The 20,889-nt window shown below is 37.4% G+C and overlaps 1 protein-coding gene across 1 annotated transcript in view; it reads right to left on the minus strand.

Annotated features, from left to right (window-relative positions):
• Positions 1 to 1,271: 1,271 nt before the first annotated feature.
• HCN1 (hyperpolarization activated cyclic nucleotide gated potassium channel 1) overlaps positions 1,272 to 20,889 on the minus strand; it is a 164,865-nt gene continuing 145,247 nt past the window's right edge. Inside the window, exons 5-6 of the mRNA XM_026506932.4 lie at positions 5,634 to 5,798; positions 1,272 to 2,418 (exon numbers count right to left, since the gene is read on the minus strand). Coding sequence (XP_026362717.4) covers positions 1,538 to 2,418; positions 5,634 to 5,798 — 1,046 coding nt within the window. The 3' untranslated portion in view covers positions 1,272 to 1,537. The remainder of the gene's footprint in view (positions 2,419 to 5,633; positions 5,799 to 20,889) is intronic.

The raw sequence follows: 20,889 nt of genomic DNA on the forward strand, positions 1-20,889 counted from the left end.
AGATGTTCACAGATCATGGAGAGTTAAGAAAACAGACAAACAAACAATGCTCACATTCAGTTTGCCCCCTGCTTTCTGTCATCATGTCCATACATTTTCCAGCACATTCCGAATAACAAACCTCCTAAGAGCTATGTTAGTCACCACATGCCTTAAGATTTACTAACCGTTTTATTACAATATACATAGAACAAAGTGTGTCTTCCCAGACAGACATGATGCTATCGTGTATTAGTTATTTTAAATGAATACCAGGGTAAACTACCAACTACCAACAGTGAAGACACAGAACACACTGGCAACTCCAAATCAAGCTGTGGTTTACAAATCATTACTTAAATAATAGTAATAATAGTAATAATATTAAATGAAAGTGAAAACCTCACTTCTAGACTTAAGTCAGAGATCCAAGTCAGCCTTATAGGAATTTTAAGATAGGCAATTAATGAATGATTATACTTTTCTAGAAATGAGAAATACTGTAAGCCTCTCCCTACAGTGACCAATCTGAACCTATTTTTTTTTTCCCCAAAAAGCATGCAGGAACTATTTTCAGATGCTTGGTTATGGCAAGAAGGAAGAAAAGAAATGATTTTTGGAGTAATACAAGCAATTTGTAGAATTGAGCATACAGTTTTGCATAAAGCGTTGCAGGTTAAAATAATATCGTAGGTTTCAAGCCATTGCATTACAGTTGAATAACTGTTACAATTAGGTTTCATAAAATTCAAACTCTAAGTTTTGAAGTGAAGCAATAAAACTAAATTCTTAAGTGATGACTTTTACCTTCATACAGCACAGAATAGCTATTTTTATTTGGGTTGGAAAAGTTATTTACAACTAACATTGATTGAGTCTTGGTAAAAGTCCGATAACACGTGAAGACAAATACCCCTCAGCTTTCTGAAAGATCAGTGACCGTGTTTGAGGTTGGAGATATTTGTAACGGTACCACTGCTAGTCTCCAACCGCGGCCAAGCATACGGTGTGTTCTGTAACCTAATTCAAAATTGAAAGCACCAAAATACAATTTGGATCTATAAAATGGGATTTGCTATTTAATTCTCCATAATTAATGATTAACAATTTAGATGCAGAGACACAGCTAATGAAAGAAGTTTTGGTTGGTGCTATTCAGTAGCTCACTTCAGTTGCCTTTTAAAATCAGAGTTTTGTTTCCATTGAATCCAAGAACTCTTCGTAAAGTAGAGAAATACATATATCAAAGGAATTCAGTAAAAGTAGGTTTAAAAATAAATGATCTTACAACAACATTTTAAATCCTTTAATGATTGAAAGAAAGGAAGACATATAACACTGAATGCTAAACAGGTCTTTTGAACTCTTGGGAATTTAGATAGGTATTTGATAGTAGATATATATTTATATATTTTACATTTTGCATGTAGGCCAGAGCTGTCTAAAATATCTCTTCATAGTAGGCTATAGGAATCTATCAGGAGATAGAATAAAATAAGATCTGAGAAGATTCTCAGTTTATTAGAGTATTTCTTTCTGCTTTGACAATCAGCAGGGATCATAAATTTGAAGCAAATCGTGGCTTTTCTGCCTCTGGGTCTGTAGTTAAGACTGAGGAAGACTCTCTCGGAAGAGCAGCTGCTGGTGGAGGGGGTGCGGGAGGGGCTCCTCGGTTAGGGGGAATGGCTCCGGAGGACATCTGTCGGAACAGGGTGACTCGCTGGGGGACGGTGCCCCTGCCCCCCGCCTGAAGGCCCGGGCCGTGAACGGCGGTCACGGGCTGCGGGATGGAGGCCAGGGACTCGCCCACAGTGGGATGAGGTCTGGAAATGAGAGTGGAAACCTCATGGGGCAGCGAGGGCTGCGAGGCCGACAGGGGCCTGACCTCTCGGGTCAGGCTGGTGTTGTGGAGCGCCTGCGTGCTCCTGTGCACGTCGTTTCTCGGCGTGGAGCTGCTGGGCGTCTGCGGCTGCGGGGGCGGCTGCGGGGGCTGCGGGGGCGGGGGCTGCTGGAGCTGCTGCTGCTGCTGCTGCGTGAGGGACAGCTGGGAGGCAGTGGGGGAGGCATAGTGGAAAGTTCGAGTGGCCAGCGGGCTCTGTACGGGAGGGCTGCACACTGCAGTGGTGTAGGAGCAGGGCGAGAGGATGGCGGACGGCTGGGGGGTCTGCGTGCTGGGGCTGGGGGAGTGCAGGTTGCTGTGGGACAGACTGGTCGCTGTGTACACTGGCGGAGACTGTGTCCTCATGCGGGAGGTCGGAGTCGTGGTGGAAGAGGCGGAATTCAGGGCTGTCATTTGGGGATAATTGATGGGAGCGATCGCCTGCACCATCTCCCGGTCATGCTTCACTATCTGCTTCAGGATCTCGTTCTCCTGGTTGTTGAACACACCCGTGTTCAGATCCTTCTGGAACTTTTGCAGAAGAATGGAATTTTTCTTGCCTGTCAGCGAAAGAAAGAGAGCCACTTAGAAAGCCTCCAGATGACGGAGAACGAGCCCAGGCAAGACCGCTCCTGCAAACAGAAGTATGCCGGCGTTTCACCGAAGAGGCTTCAAAGCCAAGTACTCACCTTTAGACCCAACGGAAAGATGGCTTTGCCCTTCACACTTCCTGTATCTCTCTGGGAAATCTTACCTTCTATGCAAGTCAAGTCGAAAAGTCCATAATATGGCAAAAGCCATCTTAAAGATGAAAGGGAGATATTTGACATGAGGGCTACTTTGAAGAGTGGGAGAAGAAAGGGTATTTGGATCAGGATGGGCCTGGAATCAACATTTAAGTTTAAAGCTACTTTTTTTCAGGAAAGGACAATAGAACACTCACTATGTGACAGGTACTCTACAAAAGGTTTTAGGGAGACTTACTTTATTTAATCCTCAACTCTTGGAGGTGGATGTGTTTATAATCCTATTTCACCCAGAAAGAGAACGGGACAGAGGCAGGTTAAGAATAGTGCCCAAGAAAACCTGGTTAATAAGAAACTGGACTGGGGAAGGAAAACAGCAGATTTGATTGCAGATCCTTGCTAAGGACAAGGAACCAGCTGCATCCGCATCTGTATCACATGAGTACCTTCTAGAAATGCAGTCTGTTAAGCCCCCTCCTACCTGCTGACCAAGATGCTGCATCTTACTAAGACCTCAGGTGATTCTCACGTGCACATTCGAGGAGCCCTGTGGCAAGTCCTTTGCCTTTGACCAGCGCCCTATGCCAGTGCTCCTCCACCATACATTCATAGTCTCCTCATCTCTGGAGCTTTGTCTGAACCTTACGAATTAAACCACAATAACCAGGCGTGGGGTCCAGATTTCAGGACTTTAAAAGCATATTTCCTCAGAGGGTTTTTATGCACGGCCAGGTTGAGAACCACTTCATGATCTTTCCTTGTCTGAAAGGTCTTTGTGAGGCTTAAGGGGCACAGTGTGCAGCAGGTTCTCGGCTCCCTCTAGAACCTCAATAAGCATTACCTCTCCTTCCTGCCATTGTCTTTGGAGCAGATTGCAGTAAGTAGACGTTCTCTGGCCAGATGACTATAGAATCAAAATTAGATCGATGAAAGGGGAAAATCAGTGACTTTTGGTGACGTCATTGATAAAATAATTCCCAGGTAAATATTGTAACTGAAAAGTGAATCAACTTGCCATATTGCTTAATAAAGTTAAAGTTAGAAGGAATACTTTTTAATGGAAATATATGTTATAATTTACTTGGATGCTGGAAAACTACCATTTTAAATGACTGCTGAAATAAATACTTGTCTCTCCTTATAGAACCATTCTAATTTTCTCAAGAACAAAAGCTCCTATATCTGTAATAAATATAAATGCTTATTTAGCATATCGCCTTAACTAAATATGGTCTACATAAATAAGCAATAGCCACAGAATGGAGAAGGATTATATTTCTTTGTGAACATGTGAATAGTCAACATTTCATAATGTAAATATCTGTGAACTTGTGGAGAAATATAATTTTTAATGCACAGTTAGAATTTTAAAAGGATCAAAACTGCAAATACTTGGTGCTTATTAGCAATTTTATTGCCTGTATTATTGATTGCAAACCATTTCATGCAAACTTCCTTATAAAAATTAATTGGAAGAAGTTAGATGAGAGTGAAGCTGATCAGAGTAACAGAAATTCTCTATTAAAATATCCTGATTTTAACGCTTTCTCTCAAGATGTCTAGCTGGCTTAGGAAAAAATGCATGTGCTCAGAAATTAGTCTCTAGTTCTACCATGAGCACTTACGTACCACAAAGAGGTAAATTATTTTCAAATTAAATAAAGATGCTTTCAGGAATACCCACTTTTATGGGCACTGTCTTATTTCTCAACACTATGTCCTATTATTACGTGTCTAAATTGTCAGTATGAATTTCTAATATGTGCGTTATGTCTAATGGTAATGTCCAAATACTACCTTTACTTGACCTAACCTAATTTCAGAGCCTAATGCATCTGTCATCCCACTTCTGTAGAAGGAAAGAGAGATACAAAGTGCATACGAAAAGCTGACATAAGACTACATCAATCAAAAATCCTTACCTTTAATAAGAATGAAGCACTTGTTTACTTCCAAGTGATCCCAACCCCATTTCCTTTGAGATCATTGATTCCTTCCTCCCTCCCTACCACCATTCTTCAAGAATATTCATTGTGTACTAGGTACTGTGAATGTAATAGTGAATTAGACATGATCTCTACATTCACAAATCTTAGCATCGGTTAGAGCAATTGCAATAATAAAAGCAGTATGGTGATGGAGGAAGGTCCTAGGGGGATGGGAGAACATACCCAGGATACTCGGCGTAGGAGCAGGCAGGAAGTCACAGAAGATTTCTACAGGGAAATGATGTCTAAACTGAGGTTTTGAAGATGGAGTAGAGTTGAGCAAGGAAAGGGGGCAGAGCACGGTAGGGTGAGGGAAGAGGATTTAGGTGTAGAAAATAAATGCATACCACCTTCTGACATCAGAATGTTCCAGCATTTCTTTGGGAAGCTAACAGCAAGCCAATCTGATCTAACTTTACTATAGCAATTCTTCAAATCTTTAAACTAGTGTAACTAATAAGGTCTAATTTATATATTCTTATTGGAGAGCAGAGAAGACTGTAAAATAAGTTGATGTTTACAAAGTAAAGCATCTATGTTGGGAACTTCTAGGAAGGCTTTTCCTGCTTGAGTCTGTATTACAAACGTTTCCAGAAGTTTCTACGGAGACAATTAAAATGCACATGTTTTCAGTTCTCAATATAAAGCTAAAAATGTAAAGTTGATAGGTAAAAAATTTTTTTAAAACTTGTAGTAAAATTATTTGGTTTGTAATGTAGACTCATACTATTATATTTTTAGTTCTATTTTAGTGCTACCTAAAAGTTTTGTCATTGCTTTTTACCTGAAGATTCAAATTGTTTTGGCATCACTGGGGAAATCAGATTGAGCAGCTAGTAAAAATAGAGATGATTAAATAAACCCAGAACATTTAGAAGAGAAAGTTAGATAGTAGAAATAGGGCTAGAGCTAACTGCTAGTTCTATGCTAACTAATAGGCAACCTATGATAGCATTTAGGACTTAAAATTGCAAACCGATATCAGTCTGCTAAAGTATAACTAAATTGTACACAAAAAAGGTAGAAAACTGAAGAGAGTACCTATCCGATCTAGTCGGTCAATGGCAACCGTCTCGAAGGCTCGCCTCATCATTGGATATTCCTCCAGGACCTCATTGAAATTGTCCACAGAAAGTGAATAAAGACGGCAATACGTATCGGCTCGAACACTGGCAGTGCGGCGGCCCTTGGTCAGCAAGCAAATCTCTATAAAAACAAGAAAGGAAGATTTGTTTGCTAATTTACTTTCAAAGACCACTAAGACCCAAAGTTTTTTTAAAAAGTCTCATGGTGTCATCAACCAATGATTGGCAGCATTTGCTATTTTATCAGTGAATTCCTTCTGACGAAAATATCCGATTGACAATACTCAACCTTAAACACTCTTAACAGTTACAGCTTTCAGTTCAAGTGGAAAGCTGCAACAGAGTTATCTATCCTTCAGCTCTCATTCTAATTCATCTGAAGTAACAACAAAAATGTAGAAAAGGGAATCATAAATCCACAATGGAGTCGAATACTGGAAGAAGAAACAGTAATCATACAAGATTTTTATAAAGTTTGGAAGGCAAAAAAGCAGATCATATGATATAGATAGAAAACAAAGTGAACCGAAACACTGGCCTAGAAAGTACTATGATCACAGAAGAAAAACTGGACCACAGGCTCTGAGAAATGCATTTCAGGCATGCCTTACGCAGTTCGCATATTCCCAATGAGATTGGTATAGAAAATTGTACTCCAAATGCAGAAAGAGGTTTTCTGTTTCAATAATTTCTAAGAATTCTTCCTTAAGAATTAGATGCCCAAAATATAGTAAGCAAACATTCGCAAGTTTGGATTCCCTTATTTGTTAGTTAAATAAATCTACAAGTGATAATTTTCTATTTCATTTCTCTAAATTTATTAAACTCTACCAATTTTGATTTTTAAAACAAATTAGAAATAATTTAAAAATTTAGTTTCAAGATAACCAATTGGAAAAAAGAAATGGTAGAAGTATTTCTGAAACACACCTAAATTCACATTTTTCTGAACTTATTTAAGTAAGTTCAGTTCATGCTGATAAACATGGTGAATAAATTATGTGGTAGGCATTATGTATTTGATGTTAGGGCTGGAAACATGAGTCAAACAGAGTATCTGCTTTTGTGTTACTTATATACTGATGGTTTACAAAAAAGAGTTCATCTTAATTGAGAGTTCATTTAAATGCAATCTGGTAAGAACAATAATACAGACTGTGGGCATTCTGGAAGTATTAAGAAGCACATCTGAACCAATCTGGGAAGATAGCATTTTAGGAAATGCCACCGAAGCAACTACTTATGTTGTTGTTCATGCTGGTAAACATGTAAATTTAATAAGTAATATTGTGGAGTGTTCACGCTTGTGTGCATGCGAATGTGTGTGTGTGTACTGGTGTATGTAGAAATTATATTATATTTAAACATAAAGCATACTATCACACCATGGAATTTGCTGGCTACTCTAATCTAAACAATGTAATAAAAGGAAGTAATTTTAGCACTACCCCCAAATTAAATTCCTGTTGGTCACTAAAGTACTAATGCCATATTATATAATTTATGATTGGCACATTATGGTGACTAAGCTGATGGGAAATGTATTAACGCTAAGTGTTGCTTTCCCAAATCTGTGCAAGTTGTCATGTAGAATGGTTAGGTTATAACCTCATGGAAAATAACCAGTAAGGTGTAACAAACATCTTAAGAAGTATCCATAGTCTTCAACCCAGAAATTTCACTGGACAATCTAACCCAAGGGATAGCCTATAATCAAGAACAATGTTTACACGGTGATACATATTTATTTAAACATCTGAAAATGTGAGAATGCCTGAAATGTTTAACAAGTCAAGATTCAACCAATTAAAAGACCACTGCATGAACTATGTGGCAATTATTAAAAGTGAAGCTTTTGAAGTCACTCTGATAACAGTAGAATGGTCATGAAAGCTTAAGTGAGAAAAGAATACAAGATTGTAATTACAGTCTGATAAAAATGACCATAATGATAATAACATCTACCAATATTCCTTGTTCAGCATGAAAAATATTCCTTTATGCAGATGTGAATTTTTTCCTTTTTTCAACTTCTTTAAATTATTTTTATTTTGTAATGTGCATAACTTTAATTTAAAAACCTTTAGTTATAAAATTAATATCTAAGTGCACAGAATAGGAAACAAAAAACAGGATATAAGGGAAAGGAAACCTGTTAGTAGTGATTATGAAAGCAGGAGATTTCCTCAACTTTACCTTCCATTCTTTTTAATATATTTTTTGTTGTCTCATTATAGCCTTCTCTTTCATTGTAGATGTAATGTCCACTGTCTCCTGATAGGTGTTAAGAGTTCTGAATGTGAATGACGCATAAATGCTACAACATGGACAGACCTCAGTATGTTTCACAAACATAAGTGGAAGAAAGACATGAGTCCATATATTATATGATTCCACATATATGAAGCATCCAGAAAAGGCAAATCTGGAGAGACAAATTATTGGTTGCTCAGGATAGCAGGTAGGAAAGGAGATTCACAATAAATGGTAATGGGAACAAGGAATCTTATTGGAGCGATGAAAATGTTCTAAATTTGATTTATGGTAATGATTTCATAATTTGGTAAATTTACTAAAAAATTGAATTGTACACTTTACATGGGTGAATTATATATGTAAAATATATTGCTATAAAACTGGGAAAGTGAAGAGAAAAAGGCTTTTGTTTTTATATTTTATATATTTTTATTTTAAGTCTCCTTCTGTTTTCTGAATTCTTTCTCTTCACTATTTCTGCCTCTGTGTCTAGATCTTTTCCTTGAATGTTTAATGGTTTGTTCAGGTAGTCCATCGGCATCCTTTCACACTTAAGGATGAAAAATCTGATGATATGCCATAATTTGTTGATTGGGAGTTTCTCTTTAGAGCAAAGAGATAGGCAGTTTGTTCTCTTTCCTTAAATGCCAGAATGGGGAAGGCTTACTCCAGGGTCATTAATATCTGTTTCAGCTGTCCTAGTTCTCTGCCTTCTTCAACTGCTTTCAGAGAAGAACCTCGGGAGAATAAATGCCTGGTCACAGGCTGTTCTGCAATGTAGAGTGAGGGACAGAGAGTCCTTTGTACCAAATGCAGCCTTGGGTAGGTCACCTGTTTTCTCCCTCACTTTCCATTTGGCTCTCTGTAGTCCTAGGGTCTCAGCTGGGAGCCATTCTTGGGTTCTGCCAGGAGACCTGCTCCCTCCCTGGCCACAGTTCTTGAGATACAGTTGTATTCCAAGTTCCCTCTCCTTTCCCTTCAAGTGTCATTAGTAACCACCAGCATACTTACAACAAATTTTTGGCTTAAACAACTGAAATTTTATGTTATCACAGTTCTGGAGGCAACAAAAAACTCTTCAGCCATTATTTCTTGGCACCTCCTCAATAATTTCGTAGTGAGAAACAGAACAAGTGAAAGTATGTTCAAGAGAGGAGTGAAGGTATATTCACTGGTCAGTGTGAAAATCATTTTAAATCATCCCTTCTTCTAAAGCCTCCATACTCTTTGTTTCTTTGATGAATAACAAAATTAACAAATGCCACACACTTAGCAATGACAAAAGCAAATCCTCTGATTGTTAAAGAGTCTTAGATTTCATGAATTGAATTTCCAGATTCAGTGTGTGAATGGAGCAGTTGCTTCTCCGTGAATTAATTTTTGCTTAATATTAAGTTATTGTGGAGATGTACTTACTGAGGGAAGAGTGTCGTGTGTCAGGTGTGACAGAGTTTTTCTGTATTTACTCCGTGTGTGTGCGGATTTGGATTTGGGTAAAAAACAGAGAAAGAAAACCCGTTTTATTCATTTGTATCTCATACTATCCTTTCGGTTCCTAAGAAATTATGCATATATTAGTTTGTCACTACTTCCATTTTCTTGTATTGGATTTTCTGTTTCCTAAAGATTTCTTATCTGCCTCATTGGTTTGAGACATTTTTAAGACAGCAATCATACAGTGACATTATTACATCCCTCCCAGTGACTGTGATCTTGAGTTTTGAGCCCAGAGAAAATTATTTTAAAATGCTTATGAGTATATCAATGATAGTGGATGAACCCAAGGCCCACACTAAGTTCTGTCCTTAAGTTTTAGATAATGTAATACTGGTTCCCCTGTGAGTTATCTCCCCTTTGTAATAGAACTTGTCAAATGATTTATGTACTTTATTTAAGCGACATATGTGGGTGGATTTTGTGCAATATCTATAATGAAGAAAGTATCTAGAATGTTTGGTAATATTTTCTTCGATGTAGATAATGTCGTTTCTCACCAGGTAGAAAATTAATTTGCTTTTGGGTGCTCAGATTGACTTCACACAAAGAATAAAATACACAGTGAAATAAAATTGAACTCCCAAAGAACAAACTAAGTGCATCTTGTAGATGTAAGCTTTTTAAAAGAATATTATGGCATATTTTCTAGACCATGTTGACTATTCCAATCTTTCTACATTTCTTCTTGTTTATTTACTCTTTGAGAACTAAACTAGGAATTTCCCAGTGGTGCAATCACTGCTTTAAGAATTTTGGTGCAAATTTACTTGGAAATAAGTCCCTTTATCTGGATACAATTTTCTAAATTATAAACCAGAGCACAAGTATTTGAGGACTCGACATGTTAATTTTAATTTTGTATATTCTCCTGTTTTTCTTTGCAGGGTAAGTTATTTTCTTTACAGGGTAAGTTATTTCACTTATTGAAGAGGAAAACTGACAGTAATGTACCCTATCACAGGCACATTGGAAAACTGTTTTCAATTGCAACATTATAAAGAGTATGTCCCAGGAGATTAAATTTGACTCACCACTACATAAATATATCTATCTATCTATCTATCTATATATATATATCTATATCTATATATACACACACACACATACACACACACATATATATATATATATATATATTATGTACTTTTAATAAAACTTAGGGTATGAGATATATCAACTATTCAATGCTATTTTTGCTGACATCAGTTAACCTTGATTATAAGCATTTCAGTCGATCTGACATTACTGTCACCTATATAAAGTCATTTTATAAATGGCGTCAAGAATTTTGCAACTCAGAAATATTTCCGTGACCCCTAAAACAGAGTTTGACATTGCAATAACACAGGAACTTACCAGGAACTTATGACAGAAATTTGTAAGGTAATACGTTTAACCTGAGTTTCTAGAATTTATGGGAAAATTTCTACTTGGTTGCTCATAGTAGCCTAAGCAAGAAGCTGCTTCCTCTTTTTGTATCCAATGTCATGAAATCAAAGTAATTCTTTGTTGTGCGTCTAAATACTAATTTCCTGTAAATTACTTAGGCTCCTAATCCAGTGTCTCATAGAGTAAGAGGAACTAACACTTTGTTTTCTTTCTATATTTGTATTTGTAATATTTCTATATTTATACTAGTGAACTAGTAAAATACCACCTCTTACAGCACAGGAGGTGGTAACATCTGGCTTAAATCAATCTGCATATCAAACTTGGCTGGTAGAAGCACTTGAGATGTCACATGGATTTGAATAGCAATCTAGGGAATTTGGAGTAGAATAGAATATTAAATAGATGTCAATTTGTAGTAGTTGATGTATTTTGAAATATTTCACAGGGCACCTGGGCGGCTCAGTCTGTTAAGCATCTGCCTTCAGCTCAGGTCATGGTCCCAGGGTCCCTGCTCCTCAGGGAGCCTGCTTCTCCCTCTCCCTCTGCGGCTCCCTCTGCTTGTGCTCTCTCCCTCTCTCTAATAAATAAGTAAAATCTTAAAAAAAATTTTCACATCTTTTATAAGCTTCTGAAACAGACTGGATATATTTCCAAATTCAGATATAAAAGAAGAGTTATGCCTATATATTATGATAAATATTCGAATAACTAGAATACCCAATCTTGCTTTATTTTCTAAGGATGTAACGATCATTTCAGTTCTCAAGACACAGTCACATTCGTACAGTTATTAGCATCTTCTACCACTGGTCCTGCTGTCCTTTGTATCATCTAAAGATACAGCTTTGCCAGAAAAAATCTTAGCTCTCCCCCATACGTTTGGTCAGTTCATCTCTCTTGAAGTATAGCAATTAGGGTGATCACCCGCAGCTCTGAATATTGGCCTAATAGTGGCATTTCAGACAGGTTAAGCATTGGCAAAGTTATTACAAGGATTAACTAAAATAGTGCTTACAAAGTGCCTGGCACAAGCCTAGCACAAAGTGGGCACTCCTGAAACACGAGTCCTTTCCTTCCCCCTTATGTTCCCTCTCTTCTCACTGCATTTTTTTTCCCTTGTGATTTTGACTCTACCTGCTGGAACAAAGGAAAAAGTAATGTTTCATATATCAAGTAACTGTTCAAATTTGTGAAATATAATTATCATCTCCCACACCCTCCACCCTCTTGTAAACAATCTGTTAATCAACTAACCATCCCAGTTCCTTAGACTTGTCTCAAGTGAGATGATTTCACACCCCTGGACACCCTTCTTAATTATCTTTGCGTCTCCACTCTGCTTGGTAATCGTGCATCTGAGACCCTATGGCACATTTTCAGACTTACTCGTTTATGTGATTATTTCTCGAAACTAACCAATAAGGTCTTTAATGAAAAGTACAACCATCACATTTACAATATCTAGGGCTGACCATAGGTTTAGTCACATAATACCATTGTGGCTCAAGAAATAAAGAATGAATGAATCAATGAATAAATGAAAAGTGGAAATGACTTACACCAGTGTGCAAATACGTGTCATAAAACACAGTGCTCACATTTGAGCACAACATTCCAAATAGCCATATCTTTTTGAGGAGCTTTGACCCTATCCACCAGAAGTTGCATCACTCTTATCTTTTAACTGGTTCCTGTTGATTACAAACATGTGTGTGACATGACTGTTTCATTCTGTTGCATATACAGATGTTTCCATTAAGGTCTATACTTTCCACTTCTAAACCTCTCACCCCTTCCCCTTGCTGATGATGGATGTATCTTTAAATTCTACTGTGACTTCTTCAACTGCCTCATGTCTGCATAAAATCTGCTTCACACAATACTATTTATAAACTGTTATCTACTATATATTTATACTACTTGTCTTTCGCAAGTTAAAAAACTTGATGGACTATCTCAGTAATTTTCAGGATATCTTTTGGGGAGATAAAATACAATCACTGTCAGCCTCATGTTAGTCCATGTGACATATAGAAGATTAAAGGGGGTCTGTTATGTGATTGGAACAAAAATCACATAAAAAATATCAAAGCTAAGAAGGGTAAGATCATACTTCTCCTGATTTCTGTCCATCTTTAAAAATCCACTGGACCACTCCAAATCTTTCCTTTTGATTTTAAATCTACCAACACTCAACTCTTTAAAAGTTAATCAAACACCTTGAATTATAAATGCCTTTAAAAAGCAGCCAACTTTTAAAAAATTCATCAAATGATTTTGGCTCTTAGCTATGTCAAGTGTGTTTTTTTGAAGTGATATCTTGACAGCTCTGTTTTCCTATGTGGTTTAATATGCTTACACAAAATGAAAAAAGAAAAGTACAGCAGAAAAAATAGTCTAAGCAGAAAATATATTCACTAGATATTTAGGAGGCAAGTCTACTATACAGCAAAACAGTTATTGTCTCCAAAATTTCCCCCTGGTTCTCTCTCTTTGGGTCTTTCACTCATGTACACACACACACACACACACACACACACACACATGTGAATGATAAAATTGGGATTTAAATGCACATTTTCTTGGTTTGGTCAATGTAACAATGAATGGTTAACTGATCAATACTGGAATCTTCACTGCAGTGCTTCCCACACTTTACTATGTATAAGAATCCCCTGGATGTCTTGCTAAAAAGCAGATTAGGATTTAGTAAATGGGGCGCTGCTGACAATGCATTTTTCTTTCTTTTTTTTTTTAAAGATTTTATTTATTTGACAGAGAGAGAGACAGCCAGCGAGAGAGGGAACACAAGCAGGGGGAGTGGGAGAGGAAGAAGCAGGCTCATAGCGGAAGAGCCTGATGTGGGGCTCGATCCCATAACGCCGGGATCGTGCCCTGAGCCGAAGGCAGACGCTTAACGACTGAGCCACCCAGGCGCCCCGACAATGCATTTTTCTAACAAGGTTTTAGGTGATGTCAGTGATGGGCTTTTTTTTGGGGAAAAGAAGTCTTGTAGCTGTCAGATTTACATCTAAAAGAGGGTTCCTGGTTTAAAAGAAATTCGAAAAAGGTGGCAAAAAGGAGTGAAAATTAAGGGATGGTATAAATTCAAGTCAACAAATGATTTTCATGTTGCACCTGGAGGGAAACTATGGGGAATATAAAAGAAATTAAAAAAAAAACCCTGAGAATTTATAATTAGAAATCCAAACACAATGTATAAACCAAGCTTGAGAACAGTGCTAAAGCTAAAGTGTCTACTAGGGACTTTAACCTGATAAAAATCTAAAATCCAGATAATACATCATCTGTCGTAATTGATTTCTGTACACTTTTGGTGACAAGAGAAGGCTTAGGTAGGATCTGAAAACAGTGTAGGAATTGCATTGCCCAAGTCATGAGGCTGCAGAAGACAGACAAATGGGATGGGAAGGAAGACGGCATCGAACAGTGTCCTGGGCACAGGTTCAGAGGACAGTTTTGGGAGAAGGTTTCCATGGAACTGTAAGACCAGCAGTCTCAGGATCACAGGAGGTTGAGTAGGCACAGAGAATATTCCGCCACAGATAAGAAATTTGGTCTCGCCTGACAATATCATTGCAAGGGTTCTGAAGGAAGGAAGTTGTGTATAAAGTATTGTTCTAGGAAAGAACAAATGGAATAGAGCTGGGAGTTCTCTCTCTCGGTATCTTGCCATACATGGGAAAACACTCCACCTCTCTTTCTCTAGAAGGTAAACTTGTTCTCTTTCAAATCTTTTGTTTCCTGATACAGGAATATTAATCTACAGTTGGCTTGTAAAATGAACCGGGGGGTGGGGTGGGGGGAGGTTCCTAGTAGGTAAAAAAGATTTGTAAAGAATTTCACAATTGTAATTTGGGTATGAGATGATGGGGATTTGCCTAAAATAAAGCTGTAGCATCTAGAACAAAAGCGACCTTTTTTAGGAATTACTGTAAATGAAGCTTCAAAAGAACTTGAAAGGTGATGAGGCATCTGTGAATTTTGAACCTAGATGTACAGGCAAACCACTAGAGGGTGTCTGCTTTGAGTGAGATAAGATTAAAGGTTGTTTTGGAAAAAAATCAAGCAAAACTTCGGCATCCAGAGAAAAATCTCATTTCATGAAACACTTTCTGACATGAAGCCAGTAGCTCCTTTTTACAGAATTGGTTAGAGCAGTATTTTTGTGCATGTGTTCAAGTCGGTAAGCTTTCATCATGTAACTGAATATGAGTATTAACAGGTGCAGCCATAATGGATGCCTACCTCAAAGACAGGCATCCCAAACCTGGCCAGCAGCCCACAGGATAGCCTGGTTGGAGAACTCTTCCCGATGGGGATGCTTTATGTTGTATTGTGACTGACAGGCCTAATTATACCCTCTCACGGGGAGCCTGAAAGTGAGAAATGAACAGCTAGGAAAGTCAGAGATTGCATAAGTTATGGGAATGGTGTCTCCCTAAAATGGCTCCTGGGGTACTGGAATTGCTATGGTTTCCCTCTTGCCATAAAGTCAGCCTCTGACTTTCCTGGGGTGGTTTTCTGTGCTTTCTTTCTTCCTCTGTTCCTTTACAATAAGCTCTACCACCTCAGCTAACCTGAGCTTGACTCAATGCCACTTAGCCCGAAAGTACTGGACTCATACACATCTTCACCTGTGACCTCTTTCTAGATGGTCATTCCAGTCCATTTTGTTAAAAGCCTCTACCTTTTCTTTTCTTACCCACTCTTGAGAGATTACAGTGAGTTCTTTAAGTCCAGTACATGAGTAGTTAGAGAGAGGCCTTGAAGTGAGTAGAAAACTAATATCCTTCCTACAGTTTCCATTTTCTACTTCTGAGTACTCCAAGGTATCAGCAGAGAGGTCAGCTGGAAATCTCCTTTTGTGCAAGGGAACAGCAAAAACGTATTAGGCAAACAAAGTAACCCTACTACCATCCCCTCGCCCAGAAAACAGGCACATTCACAAATTAATCCTAACACAGGTAAATATCAGTTGATATCCTCCCGCTCCAAGAAGCATCACTCTATGACAACAAACAGGCAAATTCGAGGTAATAATTACCATCATAAAAATGGCCCTTAAGTTCTGAATTAAAAGTTTGTGTATAAGTATTAATGATAAAAAAATAATCCACATCAATAGTTAGTTGGTTTAGTTAGTAGTATGTATTAAGTGATAGAGGTAAAATGCATATGCATTAAAGGAATAATAATAAGTAAGATACAATTTACAGAATGCTTTCATTTATGTTATTCAGAATGAATTAAATTTGGATGAATGGTTAGTTTTAAAATAAGAGGATATATCAAGATTCTTATAGCCAAATCCAACCTTCACATTTTTGCTTTTTGTATTAAGCATAGTTTTTACGTTTTTAAAGGTTTGTGAAGCAATAAATAAATTAAAAGATAAATATGCAACAGAGGCCATATGTGGTCCACAAAGCCTAAGATATTTACTATTTGGTCCTTTACAGAAAAAGTCTGCCAACTTCTGGGTTTTATAGATTTTTTTCCTCTTCCAAATAGATGACCTTTATCATATCTTAGCTTAGTCAAATAAACTCTGGAAAGAATAGCAATCAGTGGACTAAAGATGCATAAGATATGTTTTAGCTTGTGATTTCAAGCAAAGTTAGCTGAAGAATTGGGTTAAATGCCCCAACAGTTTATCTAAACTACATTTAAAAAATTCCTTCCTGACCTACTTGGTCAGTATGATAAATGGACCTCAGGAAACTCTCCTACCAGAGATGTTCTGACTCTCATCCTGGAGAAAAGAGAAAAGACATCTTCTCATACTTTATAAGCTTAACTAAGATGTGACTGCATCTTTTTCAAACTATATCCAGTAGAAACTTTACTTAACCACGTACTCAGTTAACCAGTATTTTCTTCTCAGTCTTGTGGAGAAGGTAGGGATAGAAGGAACACATCTTAAAAGATAAAAGTTATAGAAAGGGCTCACTTTCTTTCCTGTTTCTTTGATTTGTGCTGTGGGATATTTTGAGTATTTAAAAAAGGCAGAATAGTATACTAGTATACTGTTAGAATACTAGTAGGATAGTATAACATCATAGTCTAATAAACTGTAGAACAGTATAAATAGTAATAGCAAAATAAATCCTTATATGTTCACCACCCAATTAAGCAACTATTAACTCAGAGCTAAACTTGTTTCACTGATATCTCACATATTTCCCCTCTTCCTGATTACTCTGAGGTAAATTGCAAATAGATTAATTCAACTGTAAAACTCCATTATGCATTACTAAAATATACTCACTGTAATATCATTATTATACCTAAAAATTAATAATAATTTCTTAATATTATCAAACATTCAGTCAGTGTTCAAATTCTAACCGGGAACAAATTTTGTAAATTTGCAATTTGCAGGTCATGTCACAACTCTCTCCCCTTCCCAGATGAACCTTAAGCTATAACGTCCCCTAGAACCTACAACATTGGGACTCCTGGGTGGCTCAGTCAGTTAAGCATCTGACCCCTCAGGGTCATGATCTCAGGGTTGTGAGAGTGAGCCCCATGTGGGTCTCCATGCTGGGCATGAAGTCTGCTTGAGATTCTCTTTCTCCCTCTCCCTCTGCACCCCATGCCCTACTCTCTCTCTCACCCCCCCCCCCGCAACATTTAAAATCAGTACAAATAAGTGTTGAAAGATGAAAGATATGCAATCCATTTTATAATACTATGCCAGGACAAGAAAAGCAGACTCACGTATTTCAAAGAAAGGTGTTAATTTATTTTAAGGGAATATAAATTGAAAACAAAAAAATTCTGTTTTTGTTGAGCATAGTAAAATATAACAAGAATAACTTAGTCCTAGAATATTGATTAACGAGGTATATCTCCATTACTATTTTCTACACCATCGTTATCATTAGCAGAAAAACCTGAACAGAAGGAAGGATGACAACTGAAACTTCAGAGACCGAGTGAGAAGGAAGGAAGAGCTGAAAGGATTTCAGGAGAAAAGCAAAATAAACGCAAGAATGATAATTCTTCTTGTTGTCAGATTTGTATTAATTATTGGGTGTGTGTTTCAGTATATAAAACTGAACGAGACTCTCTAGACCAGGGTTTCTCAGCCTTAGTCCTATTTTCAATTAGGGTTGGGTAATTGCTGTTGGGAGCTGTCTGGAGTATTGCAAAATGTTCTGCTCCATCTCTGGCCTCTACTTACTAGATGCTAGTAGCAAATCCCTCACCTAAAAGCACAGGACTGATGGATTGATAGCAGAGCTGATGAGGACATGCTGTTGGGCTCATATCTCCATAAACCCTGCCCTAAAAATCTAAGGTGCTGAGGCGCCCTTGGTGGCTCAGTTGGTTAAGCATCCAGCTCTTGATTTTGGCTCAGGTCATGATCTCGGGGTCCTGGGATGGAGCCCTGAGTTGGGCTCTGAGCTCAGTGGGGAGTCTGCTTGAAAGTCTCTCTCTTCCTCTGCCCCTCCCCCACTGAAGCGCGCACGCACACACACTCTCTCTCTCTCTCTAAAACAAATCTTTTTTGGCGGAAGATTTTATTTATTTATTTGACAGAGAGAGACAGCAAGAGAGGGAACACAAGAAGGGGGAGTGGGAGAGGGAGAAGCAGGCTTCCCGCTGAGCAGGGAGCCTGGCGCAGGGCTCAATCCCAGGACCCTGGAATCATGAACTGAGCCGAAGGCAGACGCTTAACAACTGAGCTACCCAGGTGCCCCTAAATAAATAGATCTTAAAAAGAAGTCCAGGGAGGCAAATGTGCTATTGCTTTATGTCTTTGTACAACTTTTGCATCATCTTGACAACAGAAGCTTAAAATTATGTTTTGGACATCAAAGCATCTATAATTTAACTCTTTGGGATATTTGCTTTAATTATGCAATTTGGGGTGATAATCTTGAAACACTGTAAATAAAACTGATCACTTTGATAGTAAGAGAAAGCTAATATTTAAACACATTAGAAACCGTTTTTGAAAGCTCCGTCTATTTTTCTTTCCCATTCAAGTGTCAGGTGACTCCAGTTGGTTTACTAGTTTAATTAAACAGGATAAAAAAGAGCTGCTAAAGAGTCCATGGCATTTAGATACAAAAAAAAAAAATGAAAAAAATAAAATAAAATTTAGTGTTAATAAATAGTAACAGATGTGCAAATTGTTTATGACAGAAAGTTTGATTAAGTTTGATTAAGTTTTGATAGTGTGTGTGGGCAAAAAAGCATTTGAGGATATGCAATACCCTCATAATATAGAGGAGCTCTTCTCTTTGAAGAGCTATGTAATACGATGGTGTTTCTCTCGTGTTGGGATGTATGGTTAAGTTTCATAATATCTTCTCTGATACAAAAGCGAAAAGAGGGTTTTTTGTGGTAGAGAAAAAAGAATGAAATATGTCCATATGTGTTACCCAGCAGTGCCACATAATAAGCAACATCCCCAACAACATGCTTACTGTTATGACCATGACTAATTCCATCGAGTAGATAAAGGGGGGGGGGGGTCTAAACCACGTTAGCCCAGTTGAAAAATGTGCCATACTGTGCATGGAAAACCCTCATTCAGAAACTGTTTTGTTTTCAATGCATTTTTAACTATCTGAAATTATTTTATTTATTGATTTCTTTTCTTTTTCAATTGTCTGTCAATGAGAATTGTAAACTGCACGAGGGCAGGATATAATTTCTCTTCCTTACTACCGTATTGCCATTACCTACAATAGTAGCTGACACTTTGCAGTTATTCCATACTTGTTGAAGGATGAATAAATTAATGAGTATTTATGATCTATTCAGATATGAACCAGTAGCATATTTTAAAAATTGTTTAATTAGGACCAAGATATGGTCAGGACATTTTTTTTTTTCCAGATCTGGACACAAGTAAAAAGACATTAAAAAGATTTAAAAAAAAAATCACCCATCATCATCAGTACATAAAAGATAAAATATTTTAATATAGAAATAGCAAGAGTAATTTCAAATGAAAAAAATAAACACAGAATAAAGACAGGACAGTTCACTAAACTCACCTGTAAGGATAACTTACTCCACTGGTCTTATATTACTTACTTCATCAGAGACCAGTGAAAAATCCAACACGGACCTGCATCAGCTTGCCCACTGGCCTTTCATAAGAGGCTTTCCATCATGATACATGGAGATGGCATGAGTAACTATTAATAATTGTTAATTTTATCATGAGCTCATGTTTCTCTAAGCTCCAGACTACTGAGTTAGTCTAATGTTAAAATATCAAAATATATATATGGTAAATGCTGCTGAGTAATCAGTTTTAGGGTCAGAGATTTGTCTTTATTCTCCTTGTTCTCATTGCCAAAGTTCTTCCTGCTGAAACGTTTCCCTAGGGTATAGTACATCTTCTCAACATCCTTTGTTTTCTCGTAAAAAAGGTTAAATGATGGCATGTATCTTTCCACCACTGGGCTGAATTGTCTTTTCCTCAGCAGAGACAGCTGGAAGCATTGTAGAAGGGTGTTTATTTTTTACAGCCTAATTGACAATTAGGGTTATTAGAGAACCTAATGGGATAGGGACTTCTTTTCCTCTCTCCTAGGTACTATTTATGTAACTTCACAATGTTATATACAAATTCTAGATGTTATAAGGTTCAGCTATAGATTTGGCCTTTTTGAGAATAGAAACATCTTGCAATGTACACAGTGGTTCTATAATCAGAATGGTAGTTGTAAATGTGGAAATGCCAAAAACTTGTGAGAGGTAGATAAGAAAATTGAATAGGACCCCTAATGACAGGAACATCAAGTTTCTTTTGCTTTCCCTATTACTAGCTCAGAATACTTATTATGGGAAGTAGGTTGTTCTAATATTAGGGGGAGGAGAGGGGAACTTTCTCAGCTAGGATTCCTCACCTAAAACATACAACACAGAAAATCATTTCGGTGATTATTTCATGAATTCTCACAAGGATGGTATATAAATGTTACCATTCTAGATGCACAGGTGCTAAGTTAATTCATTACTTATAACATATGCTTTAGGACAATAGGGCTTCATTCTCTCTAGGATCTGGTTCAGAA

The sequence above is a fragment of the Ursus arctos genome, unplaced genomic scaffold (assembly GCF_023065955.2).
Source record: "Ursus arctos isolate Adak ecotype North America unplaced genomic scaffold, UrsArc2.0 scaffold_15, whole genome shotgun sequence".
Lineage (NCBI taxonomy): Eukaryota > Metazoa > Chordata > Mammalia > Carnivora > Ursidae > Ursus > Ursus arctos.